The following is a 22,342-nucleotide window of genomic DNA, read 5'->3' as shown; positions in this document are numbered from 1 at the left end:
GTACCTCATCATAAAGCTTCCTACACACCGAAAACTTATGAATTGTTAACCACTCGTCTTACAACATCGACTCAATCTCGTGTAATCACGGTGCAGATGTGTCGAGCATGGAATGTACCAAAGTTAAACTTCAGTTTTAATTCGCGGAGATTAAAGTCGGCCGAACGCAAATGTTCGTCCACGCCACGGCAATTAAACTTTAAGTGGCTAATTCCACCGTAGACACTGGCTAAAAGCATCACCAAGGCAAAGGGAGGTTGACAATAGCTGCGAGCACTCACGCCCTCGTGAAACGAGCGTATTACATGACCAACCCTCGGCGCAACAATCTGTTTCGAGCCAGCAAAAACCACTTTTGCCCCTTCTTCTTTACATACCTGTGCCACATTAAGTCCAGACTTCAGACTCTAGGCCCTAAAGCTATTACACCAACAGTCCTTTGACCGCGTGAAGATTGTTACTCTTTCTCTGTCGACTCTTGGCCAGTAAACAGCCACTCACTTAAGAAACTAGCACAATAGACACCGGCGAACGACTCGAGTTATGTCGAATCACAGAAAACGCTGGGCCCGAAGGTAGACGTCCAATTAGCTGTTTTGTCGGGACGAAAGACGTGCGACCACGGAGATTTCGTCATGAACAAGAAGTCAAGGAAGATGAAGAGGAGGCAATAATTCGTCGATGACGTCGTCACGGACTCGGACGTCAAGGATCGGGGGATGCGACTTAAATATGCGAAAGCAAAGTCGATTCGGCGCTTTATACACGCTCGAGCGGACGATTAAGCGATGCGCAGTGTTTTATTTAATGTTGAGAGCGAAACGGAAGTAATTATAGCTCCTCGAAGCGTGAAGGAAGGTCCTAAGGAAGGAAGAGAGATGGTGGATGGTTATAGCCAGCGGGCCGAGAAACCAACGGAATCCAAGAGTGTACAAGGAGAAAGGGTCGCAAAGAGAGAAAGAGAGAGAGACAGGGAGTGGGAGAGAGAGAAAGAGAGAGAGAGAGAGAGAGAGAAGGAAATGGGAAGTTGATACTTGATCGAGCAGGTGGTTAGACAACTTGACTGCGCTACGTAAACTGAAAGCATTTGATTAATTAAAGGTACCGATTAAAATCGTATCTTCTGGATATCACGGTAACGTTAATTAACGTCCTTACTCGACGTCATTTGGTTACCATGCGCGGCGATATATCGATAGACTTGATGGATTTTATATCGAGATTAAACGTAGTGTCAGGAAAATGGTTCGAATGATTCGTGATATGCAAAAATGTCGGTGGTAAGGCACAGTAAACCCATAGTAAAATTATCTCTTTAAGGATTGTTGTAAAAGATGAATCGAGATTTTTATAAGAGTTCAGTTTTATCGACTTTTATAAGAGAATTGTTTAACCCTTCCATTGACCGAACCATCGTTAAGCTTTGTAAAAAATTAATTTTTAACGAATATTAATCGCTAAGATATCTTTACTGGTATTTTTGTACGAGAAACGTAATGCATTAAAGTTTCATAGAATCGTTTAATTAATTGGTAATTTGAGTAACATCGATGCTGAATGGGTGAATTTAATTTACTCTGCTTTATGGCGTTTTATATTTAGAATAATTTGGATTAATTTTTAATTTAGGTATTTTTGGCGTAGTATAATTACAAAAATTTTTGTCACTATTTCAATCTTAGCATACTTGAATTTTAGGACTGTAGTTCAATTATGATAATTAAAATGAAATTTAACTATTAAAATCAGCGTTCCAAAGATAGTAGGTAAAAATTCTATGAATATCGAATATTGTAAATATAATTAGGTTGGAGTGGATTAATTAATGCATTCTGTTGGAGAATGCATATTAATATATACATCAGGAAGATTTAAAATTAAATAGATCCACAGGGTATTAATGTTGACACAACGTTTGAATGAAATATTACGCAATAACGCGTGAACACCGAACAACATTACCCGGATATTTTCCATAAAGCTATGAGTTAAGCTACATATTTCACTGAACATGTAGACTGAAACAAATATATAATAGTTTACATTAAAAGATGCCTTTCTATAAATACGACAATTTTAATTAAATAACTTGATTATTCCAAATTTTTATTTTTGTAACTCATCGAAAAGATATATAAAAAAATATCACTACCTAAAAATTCGACAAAAATATAACATTCCAAAAATATCCTGAAATAGAATCGCATAAAATTCACTGTTTATTGTAAATTTGTTTATTGTACATCCCGCATCTCGTAAACATTTCGCCGTATATGTGCTGACTTACGAATTTATGACACAATACGTTCTTCTACAATTCTAAAAAATATGGAAAACGGCAGGCAACGTACTCTCACTATAATTACACCATAAAATCATAACATCCCAATATACGAGTACAAATTCTCATTCCACCAGTGAAATAAATACAACAAAAATATCAATAACATCTAAATCTTTGTTAGTTTTTCAGGCTAGACTATTTAGTTCAGGCTAACTTTAATTACTAATATAAAAGAAAAAGGTACACTTTTAAAAGTCGTTTACAATAGGTTCTTCGCAACACCAATTCAAATATCGTAATAACTAAACTGCGAATTTTTATACAATTTCATATTTTCGAGAATGCAATTAAAAAAGTAGAACTTCGATAGAAAGTTATTTCACTTGTCAAATATTACAGGAAGCACTGTAATTTTCACATTTTGTATATTTTTTCATATAGTATACATTTTATGGTCTTTTGCATTTTCAAATTTTACGTATGTATTCAAATACATGATTAATTCACACCATACCCTGCATATATAACGCACCCTTATCCCATCAACGAGATAAACAACGAATAAACCACCCAAGAAAAAAAAAACAGATGGTCGAAAGAAAGAAAAAAACAACAAAATGTTCCAAAAAGAAAAAGAAAACATCAGAAAAACGCGAGCAAAGAAACAACTAAACTACGTCCCTCATCTTATTCAACCCTTGGCAATCCTTGTAAAGACAGGTGCTCGCGGCAACGTAGGCGGGGGCGGCCGCTTTAATTTCTTTTTGCTCCACTTTATTTATACGGAACGAAGTATTGTGCGCCGTCGCAGCTAATGCGCAAATTGAATCGTCTAGCGGCAAAAGCTACAGAATACACCGGCCATGTAATTTCGTTGCTCGCGAGCGAAAATGCGGGAAAGGGTGGGGGGTTTTTAACCCGTTTACCCATTGCGGTTCTAACGAGACCGCTCTCGTCGTGGCTCGTCGCGTGGCTCGCTCCGCTCCGCTCGTGATCGCAGTCCCGGCGCGGGGCAGATCCGCGCGATACGGCCGCACGGACGACCGATTGTTTGCCAAAATGACGTTACAGCCGCGAATCGAGCCTGCCTCGAGGGACACGAAACCGCCTTTGATCCTGCGAATTTCACCCTGGCCGCAAACGCGGCCACGTGGTCGCGTCGATTCCATTCGATTCGCTTTGTAGCCTCCAAGTCGCGTGCAATACTCGCAGATACCCCCAATCAGATTTGTCGCCTGTGTCGTCGTTTGACCAGCGAACTGCTCGTTATTAACGTAATTGCGGCGCTCATGTATGTCTTCTAGATTAGAATGTATACACGTGACGATCTTGAAGCAGCTACTATGAGACTGCGGATTTCTGCGAATTTTTGTGAAACTTCAAGATACCAAAATGCGCACAAATAACGTTTGGTAGATGAAACAAATTTCTATTGAAATCTCATTTCCTCGGGTATGTTCAGAAAAATATAAAAATGCATAAAAGTCTGCAGTGTAGTCATTTATACGAATTCATACTTTTAACGAATATAATGCAGAAAATGAAACTTTGATAGAGAATTGAATGGCAACCTCGAATAAGCGTCTAAAGCACATTTAGCACGTATTAGATTAGGATTAGGATCAGGTTTAAAAAACAGTTTTCAAAATTATACTGTTTTTTGGATTTCAAGCATTTAATGTTTTAGTTTGTTCAACATTACATCGCCTACTGGTTTTACGTTCGTTTTCAATCTGTGTGTACTAGAACGATCTATAGGGATCGTACAACCACACTCCATTGATAATTCAACTTTGATTAAAATGTATTATCGATCATTATTTGAGGTTTCCACTTAATTGTTTTGCAGATTTCATGTCAAGTGAGACAGAATATGAATGAAATTTCGAAACAGAGAGAAAAGTTTGTCAGCTGATTCATTAATATGTGTTTCTAGCGCAAAATGCTATTGTTCATAACTTAAAAAATAGTTACTGTTCTCCTTTGGACAATAAACGCACGTGACTAAATCGCTCACATATTAAAATACAATTTTGCTGTTTGCCAGTGACGATTCACGTAAACCTACCCCGGAGGGTTAATTAAATATAAATTCGAATTTGCTTCCAATTCGACGAATCCGAATTTAAATAATCCCTCCAGGGGAGGAAACGTATTTTCTGGTTGCATTGCCCGCGACTGTACTGAAAATGTTAAAAAAATCCAGTTAAGCCGATTCTCTTTATTACATAACATGAACACACCAGCGAACGTAATATTTTTCACGTTGATATTTAATTCCCTTCGTTCCCTTTTATTGCATTAGACTCATCAAAATTAGATAACGTCATTATACTACAAAAATAAAAAGTAAATAAAATTCGACATTTAATTCAGCCACTTAACTCATTACTATACCTTCGCTGAAGGTTCATCCGAATAATTTTTCTCAAAAAAAATCCCCTACATTAAACTACCAAACGAACAATTCCTTAACCTTTATGGGATGAATGAAATCCGCAAAAAATGGCAGTGTAACGACGTTTATAATAAACAATGAAATAAAACAACTTCGCTACAACACAGAAAATGAAACAAAAATCGACTTAACCCGTTGTCATACTCTCATACTAACATTTCATACTAACAATCCTTTTCGATCCACCTTCACATTAAAAATTAAATTACCAAATAAACAATGCTTCAACTTTGTGAGATAAAAAAGATCCGCGAAAATGGTATGGTAACGGAGTTTACAATTTACGAGAGAATACGGAACGAATTGTAAACGTTAATACACGTTGATACATCGAGTTAATATGTGCAGTGGTTGATAAATCTGCGATGGTTGAAGGGGATAAAGAACAGACAAAATAGAAAGGGATATAGGAAGATGATCAGGTCAATACGGATAGTACAAAAGAACGTGATGATGTCGTACAGTCATTTGGTTTGTTAATTAATCCTCCATGAATATGTTGGCGAAGGGAAACAAGAATGAAGGAATTTTATAGCCCTTTATGCAGCGAAGTTCCAGTTGACGTAATTATACACGTTGTACGCGAGACATGCTGGAAGTGAAGGGATATGCGCGAACAGCTTGCATCACACGATAATTAATTAAGTTCATGCAATGATCAGAGTATAACACCGTGATTTCAAGTTAGTTTTTCGGTTAATTATTTAGACGAGATGGTACCGAAACATCAAAGAACGATGCGAGAAAGCCACAGGTTGCCGTGGCTCGCAATTTCTCGCCCCGATTTTTACTCCCCCGCAAGCGAATACTTCGAAACTAATGACGCGAAACTAATGAGCGATTCGGATAGATAATACTGGGTTCGATCGAAAGCTTCCTGAAATGCGAACGTGTAAAAATTATTAACAAGTGAAGAAGGAAACAGGTCATACGGTACTGATATCATCTTTTAACAATGAAGTTGTATGTGAATTACAGTATGTTTTTCTTAAACTGGCAGTGTTGATTGTTATTCTATTGTACGTTACGTTGTATATAGTACATTTAAATCAATAATTCATGATTATTTTTGGTGCAGTAATTTGCGATTGATTATTTCCGTAAAATTTGTATAATTCGATGAAGTCATCCTTATAAGTCATGCAAAATAGTCATCTAATTTAGATTCTTCTTAGTTTTTAAATTAAAGGGTTTGATGAGAGGGCTGTTTTCAAATAATGAATGAAACATCTAATAGAATATACGGTAGTTGATCTACAATCGATTTGAAGGAAACATGAATATTTCCTAATAATACGAATCAACAAATCCATGAAATCGATCACTTAAAACACAGACATAAAAGGAAAAAACCTGAGATCGAAGACTCAAGTGTAAGGGTAGTACGTCGGAAGGAAAACAGATTTCCCCTTTACTGCGTCGTTCGCTAACCACCCCAAAAGATATCATCCCTATTCTCGCGAATCCATGTTCGGGAAGCGTAAGAAGCAAGCGCGCGGAAAGCATTTCGTAACATCACTTCGTAAGAAGCAAGCTGGCAATATTTTTCCACTCACCTATCTCCTGATTCGTGATCCTGCCGCGGCACAGCGTACAAGCACCGAGGACGAGAAGAAATGACAGGAGCGTGTGAACGGAGGCGGCCATCTCATCCAGGAGCATCTCGACGCCTCGATGTCACGTCACGTCACGTCACGTCACTCGTAGTCACGTCAACGACACACGTCTCCCCTTTCACTCTTTTCTCCCTTCTCTATCTCTCTCTTTCTTCTCCCTCGACGATGCACACAAGTTGTCCTTTTCCTTCTGAAACGGCGATCTCCCTTTTGCACAACGATGAAGCACACGGAGAGCCACGGGCTACCCGCGCTACCGATTCGAGCTTTATTTCTTTTTCCAAGCGAAGCTTCCTCTTCTAGCCGGCTCCGTGCTTTCGACGCTCCTCCACCTCCCTTTTCGCCGAGCTAACTCGCGCCAGTCTCTACTCCAAACCACTTTCTGCGACTCAAACTCTTATCCGTCGATTGCCACCACCCTCTTCCTTTACTTCACTCTCTCTGGCTTGCTCTGTCCCGCGTCAGCACGCGCGTCCTCGTCACCACGCGTACGATTCTTCAGTTGTTTCTGCAGCAACTTCACGTAACCCCTTTCTTCTTTTTTTTCAGGAGTTTCGCGTTGCTCACCACCTTCGAACAGAAAAAATCGCCGCGTGTTTAGATCAAAAGATACAAGAAGATGGACGAGAGACTACGTCGCCTACGACGATCAAATGCCGTCAACGACCGACCAACGCAAATAGCTTTTATGGAATTCAATTATATATCTTGTTCAATTATATATTCAATTATATCTTGTCCCTTATACCAAATCTGCGTTGTGGGATTAAACGATTATGCTATGTCATTTCTGTCAAGATCTTTAGATGTGTTTCACGTTATTTCCAATAATGTTATTGGTGTGTAGTGGATATTGGTGTAATCGAATTTTCCATCTTGTAATTCTTTTATTTATTTACAGTAAAACTACGTTCACGGGAATTTCGTTTATTGGAAGAAAATTTTAGGTAACGATAAATTTTTCCGAACTTTTATCGATTCAATCCACAAAAAATGACTGAAAAGATGTGGTAGGTACTATGAGAATAAAATGAAGAGCCTGACAAAAAATCTTCATTAGAAAATGTGTGCAAATATTTTCTGTAACCACTGTGTATACACTGTTCCTTACATTATAGTTTTTGTTCGTATACTTTTCGTATTAATTTCTTTCGTACAAGTTTTATGCCTTTTTAATGACCTTTGCTTTTCTTATTTTCTTCTTTCTGTTCTTTGTAACAGCTTTGACCATCGTTGCTGTCTCTCAAGTTTTCATGTAATAATAGAGAATATTGAAACAGTAAAGAATAAGGAAAATTAGATTTCAGAGAAGTAGAATAAGAACTTATTTTTAAAACTGGAGAGTATCTAGTAAATTCGGTATCTAGTAAATGTAAAAGATCGAAATTATAATTGAAAGTAGAATTCGATTTGGCTCGATTAAAATCTAATTCGGGTTCATTCGATTTGTCATACTGTAATAGGTATTTCATTGAATATCAATTAATGCAACAGTATTGGATTGCAGCGAAAGTTTCTTTGTCGATTCTTGATTCTGAATTTGATGTTAAACGAGGGCTCGACTTATAAAAGGGTTCGCGGAAAGTGTAAAAGCATCCGTTCAGAGAATCCAAAAGGAAAAAGAACCTTAAACAGATGCTAATTGATTAGGGTTAGGTAACGTAGAACTGCCAGTGGAATGTCATTCTCACTTTGAACGATGTAGCATAATCTTTTCGTCTTGTTCAATTTTTTCTACCTCTTCCACTAATTAATTTTTTTCAATTTAACAGCTCTCCTCGTTCCTTTACTTGACACATTTGTAGTTAAAACTGCTTTTGCTGCATTTCAACACGTGCATATTAAGGAACTAATTAATTAGCATTCTGTAATGTTTTTCGCTTGGAAATGCATTACTTGAAGAAAAAAGATGCTGTTAACCGGAGAAGAATGGCGACAAATAATTAAAGAAATGCATCCTGAAAGCCAAATCCTATTTGAAAAAAGGGATACCGTTCTGCCGGAAAAATTTCGCGTTTGCGGACAATGGAGACGAACACGTTTCACGTAAATTGAAAACTATCAATGCAAGATCGAGTGGGCTTTGTACGTTAACAATTTGTAACACGCCGATATACGAGGTGGATTGCAAATGAAAGAGCTGAAAATGAAACGCATCATCGAAAAAGCGCGCAAAAGATCAGCATCCTAATTATTAATTTAAATCAAAAAACGAAACGCCGTTGTGACCTATTTGTAATGCTGATTGATCCATCTGAAATTCAACGAGGACTTTTCCACCTTCTGCACCAATCGTAACTTTCAGCCCAAAAATCGACTTGTCCAACAACAATTAATATTATCCTTTGATCATCGTCTAAGTATGATGTAAAATCATTTTTCTTAAGAAGAACAACTCCGACGAAATAAGGAATAAAATTGAATAAATGGAGCTTGTTAAGATAAGGGAAAAATACTCATAATATTAGAAGATTGTTTATGCTATTTATATATCTTTTACGCTTAAATTTCCCATAAATGTATAAATATCCACAGTCTAATTATCACCCAAATACTTTCTGCATACACGCTATTCATAAAAACCTGTCTGTTCACTATTTTTAATTTTTTTCATATCCACGAAATTCTTGGAACCAACAATTGTTCTTCATAACGATCATGTAAATACATATTCAGGAAAATCGTTCAGGATTTTTATCAAAACAATTTTTCCACATTTCTCTATTTCAATAGTAAACTGTTCGTAAATACTTGGTAAAAATATTGATAACAAAATTCTTCAAGTCAATTACTTCTCCTAATAAAATCAAAATATCGAAATATATCTTTCCTATTATTCTACCACAACAGTAAACGTATATTTCAGAAGCAATATTTCTTCAACGAAAATTTCCATTGTCTCCTATCCTTTTACTTCATCACCTACCCTCAAACACGGCTGCTTCTTAACCAACAGCATGGTTCTCGATTCGAGTGGGTAACTCGTCTGGGACAAAAAACTAAGTTGAAAACTCGTTATCGCAAGACTCGCGAGAGCTTCACGGCGCACCGAGTCCTTCGTTGAAACGCGTTTCTTTTCGTGTGTGGCGCAATATCACGAATACAGCGCCCGTTGATATCGAGCTTGCAAACGTTAACACGTGAAATTTCACTCGATCGCACCACCATTCATGTTCACCAATCCCATCCGACTCCCCTGTACGGCCGCCATCTTTCGCCCTTTCACGCGTTTCACAACCCCCAAACGCACACGCTTCTCTCTTTCTTTTTTCTTTCTTTCAATGTTTTACTCCCACACACACACACACAGACCAATTCCATTCTGCTGATTTTCCTTTCTCGCGCGTGCAAGGTCTCGTATTCAGTCCCAACAGCGATTGCACACCCATTACAGTCTGCTGCTGTGAGACGATGTCTCTCTTTCTCTCTCCATTCTTTTTCTCTTTTTTTCTTTTTTTTGATATTCCCCTATATGCCGCTTGCTGACGTTATGCATTCGTTGTAATCGCGTCCTGGTTTTTCGCCAGGCCGCTTTTCGAAAAACGGTCGCGTCGTTCGCTGCTCTTTTTTCACATTCAACGCGAGACCCTTTGGAGGTTGGATTTGCCGCGTGTACGAGGTTGCCAGGGAAATTCGGCATAGCCAAGGTTTTAGAGACCGACGATACTATCAGATGATACCGATTTCGAAAAAGCGTCAAGGGTTGCATTTTGTTCGATAGTTTGGCCATATTAAAATTTAATAAACATAAACACAATGTTTATGTGATGGGGCGTTTTGTCAGTATGAGTTTTTTCTCTGTTCGAAATGATTCTTGCGCTTCTCTGAGTGTGAGAATTTGAGATCTTCAACTAAAATTCAGCTATAAACGTGAAATTTCCATGTACACGTATGAACCGTTATGCGATAAAATTCGTATAACTAGTTACCAATTTACATGTAGAGTTGGTCAATGTGGTTTTGGAACGACTCGTTCGTAATGCAAGCCTCTCGAAAAGCCTGACTGATCACGTTCATTTTTTATCAATTTCTTAATTTCATTACGTGAGTGCACGAATGACTTGCTATTACCATAAGTTCATTTGTTTTAAAAAGATGACATAAAATATAAATTTCTATTTAAAAAATAGTATTTGTAACATTGTATCTTTGACAATGATATGCCGACAATGATATATGTTGTGTATACAAAGATCGCTTAGCAATCAGCAACTATGCTCTCACTACTACAATAATGATATTAAAGCGTAGGAAAACCTGAGTTCGCAAGAATTTCACAGATTATTTCAAAATATCTACGTACCAAATCTCTCACACAAAGTAACCTTCTTCCGCCAATCAAAGAACAGAATCCTACTCAATTGACAAAATATTCTGAAGCACGGATTACACTAAAATTCCTCGAATTCTTAAGAGAGGTCAGGATGGACAACGAACCGTCATAATGCGCGGAATGTAATCGACCAGAGAGAGAAAGAGAGAGAAAGAGAGAGAGAGAGGGGGGCCGCTTCGAGATTTCCATGTAAATGCATCGACGCGCGCGCAACTATTCGGCGGTCAGTTCGAGGGGCTCAGAGATTGAACCCTAACGATCCTCTCTTCACCCGATCTCTCTGTCCCATAAACGTGCTGGCGCAATAAGGGGCGTAGCAGGAGAGCAGAGAGAGAGGGGCTGGCTGGTTTGACAATAGGCGAATCCGACGGCGACGGCCACGGGAATTCGATTGCACCAGATATGCACTCCCCAAATGCAACGTCAGTCTTTCAGGCCTCAGGAAAAGCCTGGGAGCTGGGTTTCCGTCTTTTGTCCGTCGCACTCTTGCGGCTGTTCGCCCGTTCACTGGAGCGCGCGCGCGCGCGCGCTTTATGAATATTCTTCGAATTTTAATGTGCTTCCCGACGACGATCCTCATTCACGAATTCGGCCCAGCCGTTGTTCCGAACAGTCGTCGACTACGTTTCGCGAGCCTTGGCACGCTAACAGCACACGCAGGACGTGCTTCAAATTCGCCAACGCGCTCGTCGAATATTAAAAGGAATATAAATGAAGGGCGTAGAAACGACGTGATTCTCTTCTCTGTCACCGGCTTACGAGAGTGATTTATTTGTCGTGGTTGACAAGGGTAAGGTGCTTTGTATAGGGTTATAAATACGAGTAGTTATTGTTAGACTGTGGATGTTTATGTGAATTCATAGTTTTACGAGAGTGATTTAAAAAATGAAACATACGCAGAGACTCGTTTCACTTTAAATATTACCACATGTATGCTTTACTTTGTATATTTTATGTATTATTCTCGTATTATGTCGTGCATTTTTGCAACTTAAATTTTTTTTTAATGTATAAACATTCGCAGTCTAGTTGTTTTATATTCTAAATAATTCTTCAATATTTTCAAAAATATCACGTTTATAATAATACTTCTTCGGTACATTCAACAATATTTTGCTCTTACAAGGGTATTCCCTTCACCGATACACACCGACTTTGATGAAACTTTGCACAAGTGTTCTTTGGATGTACTCAAAATTTAACCGTAATTCGTTCGTGCCCGTGTTTTACTTTAAGGCAGAAATCAACCCTCTTATCCAAACCGGCCCGTGTATTTAGGTCCTTATAAATTGTAAACGACAAAGGATATAAAAAAATGATTCAAATAAAAGTTATATCATATCTTGAAACCTATGAATCTGTGTGAAAAATTTCTTGGAAAAGTTATTCTTTATGTCATCATCGTAAAAAACTAGTTTTTCGAAAAAAAAACAACTCTCATACGGCTTTATGAATCTCAAGACACGGTATGACTTTTATTTCAACCGCTTTTTGATATCTTTTGTCGTTTACGACTTATAAGCACTTACATACAACGGGCGGCTCGAATAAAAGAGTTGATTTTTCTTTTAATAACGTGCACGAACAAATTGCGACTAAATTCTTAGGTAGGTCCAATTATACTATATCATAAAATTATATTATAAGATATTATATATATAATTATATTGTTTATTATAAAATAAAAAATACTTATGCAAAGTTTCATTAAAATTGGCGTGAATCGGTCTGCGGGGTTCCCGTGCTAGTAGCTAATACTTTTTCATTACTGTAAATAATGTTACATTCCTAATGATTTGATAATACTTTCGCCAGTGTTTTCAACAATATTATCTGCACGCTAACAAAAACTTTATACTAGGCTCAAAGATTCGCACGAAATCATCTTTCTTAAAAAAGATTGACCAATCGATTACACAATAAGTGTAAAATCTTCATCGAAAGAAAACCACAAACGATATCCTCACATCACAAGAATCATAATGAATACATGTGAGACAAAAAAGAATAGCAGTTCACCATTTTTGATCTGACACGCTCGATCGCAAAATGAGCCGCTGAAAATCACGGGGTTCACAATGGATTCGAGGCAGGTGGAATTGCACCGACAAACGACTCTGTCCTTCGAATGGAAGGAGTCCTTATTTTCGTCCACAGACAAGCTAAATTGTTTCCTCGATAGCGAGCCTTTTTTAAGAAAATTGCCGGTTAACCAGCGACAAGTGTCTAATTTGCCTTCGTTCAACTCTACTATAACGGTTCCTAGTATTGTGATACTTTTCTGATTTCGTACAACGTGCGAACTTGGAAACAGAAACGTCGAACAACTCGGCGAAATTGTCTTCTTACGAGTTAATGTCGCTTTTCGAAAAACGCTACGCTATTGAATCTCGCACAGAGTTGTCCAATTTAGAAAATTATTCGAGCGTCCGTTTCTTTGTGGAATTTGCGTAGCCAGGCTCTTAGTGAAACAACGTTTACCCAAGAATAGATTGCAAATTTGTACGCAATTTCATATTTTTGAGCATATAATTTAAAAAGCAAGACCTCAATGGAAAATTATTTCACTTGACAAATATTATAAAGAGCATTATATTTCGGATAATTTATATACCTTTTCAAGTTATGCGCATCTTGTACAATTTTGCGCTTTCAAATTTCCTATAAGTGCATAAAATTCCGCGGTCCAACCATGAGATATCGCTTATCGAACGTTCGACATAACGGTGTATGTTCGTTTATTAATTGAAACCTCTGTATTTAAAAGTACTGGAATTATCTGACTACAGTTTCACTGGGACAGGTAAATATCGAAATAGTAACGATGCCATGCAGTTGCGTTATCGACCGTGACAGCGTAAATTTGCTGATTATTTATCTACCGACATCTGGGATTAAGAGGAATATTAATTGAAATGTTAATTTCGGTGAATAATCTTCAGAATGACCCCTTTTGTCGATTTCAGTCGAGATCCGACAATTGCAAAGTAAAGGAAACGATTGGAACTCCTTGTTTCTTTCGAAAGTTGTTTGAATAGTTCGAATAATTGTTTCTTGAAATTACTTTCGATTAATTTAAACACTTCTCTCCTTTTTCGAATCTTCGTTATTGAGCACAGTGGTTTCATTAGGTAAATAGTTTCTTATCTATTGTTTTAATCGTTATTCTCCTTCAAGTGATTTGTTTCATAGAAATCTTTAGGAGAATTAATGCGAATTGTATTTTCACGAAATAGGTTCCACAGAATTCTACGCGTCATTTCCCGTACTAGATGGTGAAGAATTAATTTCCTCAAATTAACCGCAACAAGGGTCAAAGGACAATACGAGCCTTGAGGATCTTGTACGAGGACCAGAAACCCGAGATGGTTCTCCATTTTCTAAGGTTTCAACTATAATTACTATCTAAATACCGCGTCATCGAAATCCAAGCTCAGAAACGCCAAAATCTATTATATTAAATCCACTTCTCCTATGACGAATGCGGCGATCCAATACCTATACGAACGACGCACCGAAACATAGCTGAAAATTTTCGCCGAAACGTGGACGTGGACGCAAAGAGAACTCTGGCGTAGCGCGAAAAAGCAAAAAGCTTGTGCAAACGTCAAACAATTCTGCAACAACGACGAGAAAAGAATAAAAATAAAAACGTTCAAACAGCAAGAGAGTTCGTATGAACTAGATGCAACAACGGTATTTGCAAGGTTTTGTCGCGAGTTTCGTTGTCACGCTCGGAAAGACATCCTCCATTCTCGGTACAACCTCGCGGTAGAACGTCAGAAGGGTAGCAGGAGAGGAGTCAGAAGGATAATAAAAAAAAGGGAAAGCGTAGAAAAAGAGAAAAAGAATAAAAAATTGCGCGACCACTCTAAATCATAATTACATCGTCCGCTCGTCGGCTCTGTTAAACTGGGTCGTGAGCATCTTTTGCGCCGCATCAGACACAACTGCTGTAAAAATGAATAAGCGCGACAGAAAAGCGGAAGCGACGTCAGAAAGACCGACGTGAATTACAGCCATTCTTCCTTATTCAATTCGCCGCCACCGCCGCCTCGAACTACCACCACTACCGTCACCAACGACTACGACGCTGCAACTCGTACTTCCCATCGAACAGAACACGCTTCTCGCTAGTCGCTGTTATTATTCGGGATGATTGTTTCCGACTGATCGACACCTTATTGTGCAAACGAGCCCGGCAACCTGATCTTACTCCATTAACGACGCCTCGATCGAGAAAAGCCTTCTGTTTCGGGCAAGCATTTCCACTAACTTCCGAATAATTCCGTAATTAAAGTTTTCCCGATTCTCTCTTACCGGATTTTCACAAAATCTTCCCCTCTTCATCGCCAGCTTCGCCTTCGTTCCATCGTTCTCTCTGCAAGTTGATTTCGCGTAAATTTTGCTGCCTTTGTCACTTCGTTGCTTTGTGGGTGATAAATAGGCTATGAGTATCTCTATGAAATTTTATACTTTTATGATAGGAATTGGAGAAATTAACTTTAGACAGGAATTTGTTTAGCGTATTCGATATTATGAGAGGACTGGACTGGATGGGAGGCTAGTTGAAAAAAAATAAATTTGACTGGTTTGCGACGTAACGGGCCTATCTTCGCTTGGTATAATAATAAATATAAAGTATTTGTATTTTTGCTATTAACGAGATGGTCATAAATCTGTCATCTATTAGACGCGGAAATTTTTCATCAGTCTCAAAATTTCTAATAGAGTTTCTAATACAATTTCTAATCATCTATATATCGAGGAGGATCAAGAAAACTACGTATCTTGTCATTGCACCTTCACGCTACCAATAGCTTTACCTAAATTACCTTGTAAGTTATCTTATTTTGAATATTCCGTGAATTGTGTATATTCTATGCATTTTTTGTGCTCTTAAAATTCCAATAATTGCATAGACATTCGTAGTGTGATGATAACCATAACCACTTTTTTAATCCGTTATCACTATTTTCCTCTAGTGTACACGCATCTTCGTATTAGCTGACATCGACCACTGTGGTCACTTATACGGGGATCCGAAGTTTTAAGTGGATTCCGAACCACAGATGCCAAGAGCACAACGGAGTTCTTAGTGAGCTGCTCTCCTCTAACGAGGAGAACGGTGTGCGCGACGTTCTAGCTAGTAATTTGACTCGAATTTTGCACATAGTTAAAGGGTAGTATATATAATAATACGATAAATGAACGACTCCCGTTGCTCGAAATTTTGCGACAATGAAGCGGGTGAAGTAGCTCTTCTGTTTTAACAATTACGATTGATACGGATAACGATGCGGGCTCGTGACGTTAAAGACTCGGGTGATAATGCGAATTCGATCTTAATAATCGTCGCGATTGGAAATTATCAGTATCAGATAACCCGAACGAGACAAAGTCTTTGATCACTTGAACTAATGACTATATTAATATTAAGAATAATTATGTGTTTATGGGAAACTTCAAGTCGTAGAATTGTACAAAATACACATAATGCAGGTATAATGAGTCGTCGTGGCAAGGCTATTTTCATTAAGGTAAAATTTCTCCAAATTTCATCGTAAAATTAGTATATTCTATTATAGTGTGTCTTACTTTAATAGCAAAACGGGGTTCTTTTAAAATATTAAAATATTTTACAGTTTGTCAGATATTGTTCTTTTAAGTTCTTTTAAGTTTTAAGATTATAATATTTAATAGTTAAAGCAAGTCTTTATTTAGATTTTATCCTTTTAGTTATGTCTGTAATTAATATGGTTCTGATTTATATTAATTTTTAATTGCATGATTATTATTAGAAGTTTCCACTTCAGAGACAACCAATTAATAATGTAAGAACAAAGGACTGACAGAATAAATTGAAATTTGTTATGCTCGATACATAGAAAACGAAAACTACTATTGTAGGATTAACATTTAAATAACCTTTCGGTACAATCTATGCATCCTGTTTAATTAAACGACTAAATAGTAACCTGTATTTCTCTTATTAGTTAAAGCTATTAATTATTCTTAATATCGTGGCCCAACTATTATTCCACCCACATACAGACAGAGGAGATTCCATTGAGAATTCTCCGAAACATCAAATATCTTCTAATTATATTGTCATGCAAATAGAAGGGGAAATTGCGAAAATAGAGTAGAATCAACAGCCTTGATGAAGTCTTCAATTGTGTCAGCATTGATCAAAGTCAAAAGATACAATGACTTCTCGTTATGTCCTAAAATATTTTGGAAAGGTTGTTATGAAAGTGGTTTGCGTTGTTATTTCAATTATGCCTCCACTTGTCAAAGTGAAAAGACGCAATATCTTCTCATTATCTCACTAAATAAATGGATAAAAGAATGATGAAAACGTTAAGCTCGACAGTTTTAACGTTCGTCTCTTGATATTCTTATATTTTATGTTACCGCTCTTAGGAGTCATTCCAATAAGTAGAACAAGAAACGTGAACACCCGACGGATCTGAAGAACGTTGACGATGTCCGTGACCACCCCTAACCAACTAGATTTATCGCAAAGAACAAACTTATTTTCATCCCTATACACGACAAAATTCAAAAGAGTAACACTCGTGTTCCCTCGAGTACCCCATTATATCATGAAATATACGACACGAGTTCGCGGTGAAGTGTTCACCCACAAATTCCCAGAGCTCTCTGGAGGCGTGCTTACCTGTTCCTTTCCAAAGTCAATCGCTTCTCTGAGAACGCTGCAACAGTCGAAGCTTCGCCGATCGTCAAACCACGTTACACAATTTTCACCAAAGAAATTGTTTCCAAAGTTTTCTAATGGTTTCTAAGGGTTGTCGATTCGAAAAACGTTGTCGAAAATCGTTTTTTCTTAATCAATTAACAACTCGTTAACCTTGCTTGCTATCGAAAGTCACCGAAAAACTTTTTCTTTCACCAACGATTCACTACAACTCAAAACAGAAACATCGTCCTACTATCTTTCGGGTCTTACGAAGGGTATCGATAAAATACTCCACCCCCGATACGCGCTTCTTTCGAGTACACACGCACACACAAATAGCACAATCCGAATCCGAATAGGGATAATCGTTCTCCGAGGGAAAGATTAACCGGCGTACCTGATGCGTTACAACTTGTTGAAAAGTTGAAAAGATCGATCTCGCGCGATTAACGCGCGTGTGTACCACATAGTAGCCTCGCGATCCGTCGCTCGAGTAGCTTGTCACAAGACCCGTCAAGCTGCCGGGCCTATTGTCCATCGACCCTCGCCACGCGACAGATCCATTGTCCCGCGAGACAGCGCGATATTAGCGGAACCTGATCCTCTGTTACCACATTCCTTTAATGTAACAAATTAATCAACTCAAATCCGTCGATCAACCTTGATATTATTAGTTAATATGACCAATTCGATCATACACGTTTATCTTTATAAAAGGTATAACAAAAACTTTGTTCTGGTAACACGAAGGAGTATAACGAACAAGTGTTCCCTGACGTGTCACTTTGATCACTGTGTATATTCCAATTCGACTCAATTTGGCGCGCGATCGCATACGTTCAATTTCTTTCACTCTTGCGGCTGTTTTAACCGCGAAGGACGACCAGTACTGGATAAAGGAGCGATTTCACGCAGCGATACTTGTATCATTCGCTCGATGTGTTCGTGTGGCGCGCGCGCGGCCAACCCCCTGTTGTCGAAGCAGTAGCAAAGGAAACCTTAGGTCGTGTCGCAAGGACTGCACGGTAATCACTGAGAGACGCGTTCCGTGAGACACGAGGCGCGCGCCGCCTCCCCGATGGAACGCGCCCGGAAAAGACCGAATCGAGCCGAACAGCCACGAACGCCGACAGCCGGAGGACGCGACCGCCGAGAGACCGATGGGCCCACGGCCAGCCCCAACCGCCTCCAGCCACGAGATTTCCTTGTCGCGGCTTTCGAGGATTCATGTGCTCAACTCCACGCACGACACCCAGTGTCCGAGCACGGGGATGCTACTGCGTCTCGCTCGGTAGATCGCGTTGCGAAATTGCGTATCTGCTCCGGGCGATTTTTCAAAGTTGTTGCTTTGTGCAGATTTAGATTTCGGGTGATTCTCGTTGGATTATATTTTGATGGTGGTTTTGATAGCTTTAATGGGATAATTATAATGGAGAATACGTACAACGAGAAGTGTTATGGACTCTTACCTGTTTTAATTTGCGTTATGAGATTTTCTATAGGATGGGTTAGATGGTGCTAAGGGATTTTTCAACAATATTCCTTTACGCGAGGTTTGGACGTTTCTTTTTTAATTAAGTTTGGAGAGTATGCTGGTTACTTTTTGTAACGGAATTAGGGACGCAGAATTTCGACAGATGCGTATAATAACAAATATTATAAACTACTGCCTTCGTTTGTTTTACATTATTTACATACTATCGGTTCAGCTTAAAATATCTTGTTTGAGCGAAATTTGGAAAATAATCGACTAATTGTAGGCTTCCTAATGAATGAATATGTTTCAAATAGGGAGAGAAATATCTGAATATTAGTATTCTAACATACGAGATGATTATCTGTATTACTAATAACAGTGCATCCAAACACTAATATGTATCAATATTAATTACAAACCAATCATTAACTCTCCCTATCCAACATTAACATCACTTTGGGCGTATTTCATAAAAACGACAAGAATGTGCAGTAATTTACCAATCCAGTTAAACCTATTTCATTGAAGCTTTCTGAATGAAGCAAGATCGATTTCGTCGAATGTACGTAATTCGTCAAATTCCAACGAACCGGTGGTCCAGTTTAGATAACGGGAAACGTTTCGTCGCCGATCGACGTTCCGTCGAATAACCCAGCGCAGATTCGATGCGGTAATGTATCGAGGTGTTCGAAAATGTAGATTTTTCGTGAAATCGTATACACCGAAAATGGCGCCGCTAATGCAAAACATGTGTTCAATTTAAACCGATGTTCGTTCATGATGGCAGCACGACGGAAGAGTGCACACATACGCACTTTGACATACGTGCGCATACCTTTACATGTGTATAGGTATGTATATTTTTTGTGGACGCATCAGTGGCCTCGTTATTTCGCGAAATGTTTTATTTTATCGTGCAACACCACGAACCGAAATGCCGCTGTTAATGCGACCAAAAAGGGGTTCGCGACGCGTCATTGTGTCCTCGTAACAATAAAAGAACCTTCGAAAAATTATTCGGTCGGGCAACGGTGCTAGAAATTACAGAATTTTTTTTTTTTGAAGTTATTTATATTTCATTGCTTTTATCACACGCGAAAGTCACGATTTCGTTCTAATTAAGATGAAAACGATGTAATGCACGTTTTCGCAAAAGTGCTTGTGAAAATGGAGATGAGAAAATAAAGGTGGGAACGTAATACTGTACAAAGGTCTTAGGCCACTTGCCAAACGGAAATGTTTTATCTTCATGTCTGAATATATAGATACTCAAGTGTTCTTTTAAATTTGTCGTCACTTCTCAACAAGTGTCTAATGCAAGAATTGACAATTTAGGAAACAATTGATTAATTTGAAATAATTAATATCCTATGCGAAAAATTCAATCTGAAATTTTGTGAAACAATTTTGCACAAATTCATTTTGTGTTATCTGCTCACGTTTTTTAATGTTTCAAACAATCTATTACAAGCTTCTTTCAATTCTTAAAATTGTTTTATACGTGTTTCGAAGCTTAAGTAAAATTTAATTTGCGATTTTATTTACCGAAGTATTCCTAAACGATTTATGTAACGAAAAAAGCTACAACCAAATAATATCACAAAGGCAGTATCTATCTAAAGATTCGTTTATGTATAAGCATTCCATGTGAAAATATTTCTTAAAAACGTCACTAGTTATTATAACCAAATCGCTATTACAAATGGCCTAAACACTTCAACAATACTGTATATAAAACTGAAACAAGGAGGGAAAGAGAGAAAAATAAATACGAGGATTTTATTGCACGATCTAGAATTATAAAGGAACAAGTAGGAAAAGGAATACTCGAGGAGCAAACGAATTGAACGAGCGATTATTTTATCTTATTGGGGGCTATGTATTTTCATTAACTCCTTACCCAACGCGTTTTCAACACCCTCGAGCGTAAAACACGGGTCCGTTCTTTCGCGAATTTCCTGTGCTGTCTCGCAAAGCCTGTCGTTCGCCTGAAAATTCTTGGCAAACCGTAGAATCGTGAAATCTACTCTCCTACCGTAACAACGTTTGTACATGTTTTTCATGTCGCTTGACGTGCGGCTGTGTTAAGTTCAAATACCATTTGCGTAGCGGTGAAATAGATACTAACGCGACTGTAATCGTGTAACCATAAAAGCTGATGTATGGTAAAAATCTGGCGGTATATTTTCCAGAGAGGGTAATTTTACTTCAAGTATTTATCGTGTGTCATCTATAAACAGTACAAGATCTTTTTTACAGTTTGCATCGAAGATTAATTAACGTTGAGTTACGAAAAAGACTATGATGATCGCGATTATAAAAATTAAAAATAATGCATTAAGAAGTTAATAAGAGAGAAATGATTTTTAATTGCGGAAGAATTTAAGTCGCAAATTCTGACATAAAACCAAACCAAAATCAGATTTTCATCCAGTAGATATGCATTATTAAATCGTAATACTATGTTCTGTTAAACTTTATGCCCAGATGTATCGATTACTATAATAAATTGTAAATATTTACTATGTGCAAAGTTTATTCCGTAAAAATCTGCATGAAGGATTTCAGTCTTCCAAATAAGGACCACTATGTTTCCTACTTTTAATTTATTTTTTACTAATTAATATGTACATAATACCCCGCCAATTATAAATAATGTTACTCAAGGAAAAGAATTACTTGAGAAAAAGTAGAACAAAATAAGGCAATATAAACCTGATAACTCTCAATTGACACTAGTATACGAGCTTTTAACTTTGGGCTGCTTGCAATCAAGCGATATATAATACATCCTGTTAGATCAGTTCTATTCAATAGTTGTTATTATTGACTCCCACAGATAGAAATGTTAATATTTTTGAACTATAATACGAGGAAAAATAGTTAGAATTACGCACTTTGTGATACTAACAAAGCAGTTCAAAAAAGGGAACGATTAAAACAAAGAACATTTATAAATAGCCTTTTTTTATCCATTACACCATCCTTGATTTAAAATTCTTCGCTATCTTAATCGAGGTATTTCTATCAATCAATCTTCTCTATCTGCAATTCCCCCGATCCTTCAAAAAGAAATTTCGAAACTTGTAACTAGTCCCCCACGAAACCGAGAGCTGATTTCTCGATCCACGTCCAACTGTCTCGTTTTTATTCATGGGCTGACAGATCCGCGAAAGAAACCGAACGACGCACCAGTAGCGCGAAACACGTATAAATAAATCGTCGTTCGGATTACACGTGTCACACTAGCGAAGTATCACGATCAGTGGTTGCGATCCACCCAAACGGGGTTTCTCTCGCGAAACGCCCAGATATCCCGGGCACGTACTTACATCGCGTCGCCGCGTAGGAGAGCGGCGGAGACTTCCATCCGTCTCCACGAATACACCGAGATTTGCTTGTCGCGGCTTATGAGAATGCATGCACTTCTACCCGCTGAGTGGATCGAGGAGAGCGAAGATCGCGATATCA

The 22,342-nt window shown here is 38.0% G+C and overlaps 1 protein-coding gene across 5 annotated transcripts in view; it reads right to left on the bottom strand.

Moving 5' to 3' along the window:
* The window catches only part of LOC100649768 (hemicentin-2), a 571,775-nt gene extending 553,353 nt beyond the window's left edge, over positions 1-18,422 (bottom strand). For 4 of the 5 annotated variants that reach the window (XM_048405932.1, XM_048405935.1, XM_048405934.1 and 1 more), the window contains exons 1-2: positions 17,374-18,422; positions 6,299-6,928 (exon numbers count right to left, since the gene is read on the bottom strand). In XM_048405932.1, the coding sequence (XP_048261889.1) occupies positions 6,299-6,404 (106 nt within the window). In that variant the 5' untranslated portion in view covers positions 6,405-6,928; positions 17,374-18,422. Of the gene's footprint in view, positions 1-6,298; positions 6,929-15,011; positions 15,073-17,373 lie in introns of all 5 variants that reach the window. The other variant, XM_048405933.1, reaches the window with a different exon arrangement.
* Positions 18,423-22,342: the final 3,920 nt, after the last annotated feature.

This window comes from Bombus terrestris, chromosome 5 (genome assembly GCF_910591885.1).
Source record: "Bombus terrestris chromosome 5, iyBomTerr1.2, whole genome shotgun sequence".
Lineage (NCBI taxonomy): Eukaryota > Metazoa > Arthropoda > Insecta > Hymenoptera > Apidae > Bombus > Bombus terrestris.
This window is presented reverse-complemented; position numbering and strand designations above follow the sequence as displayed.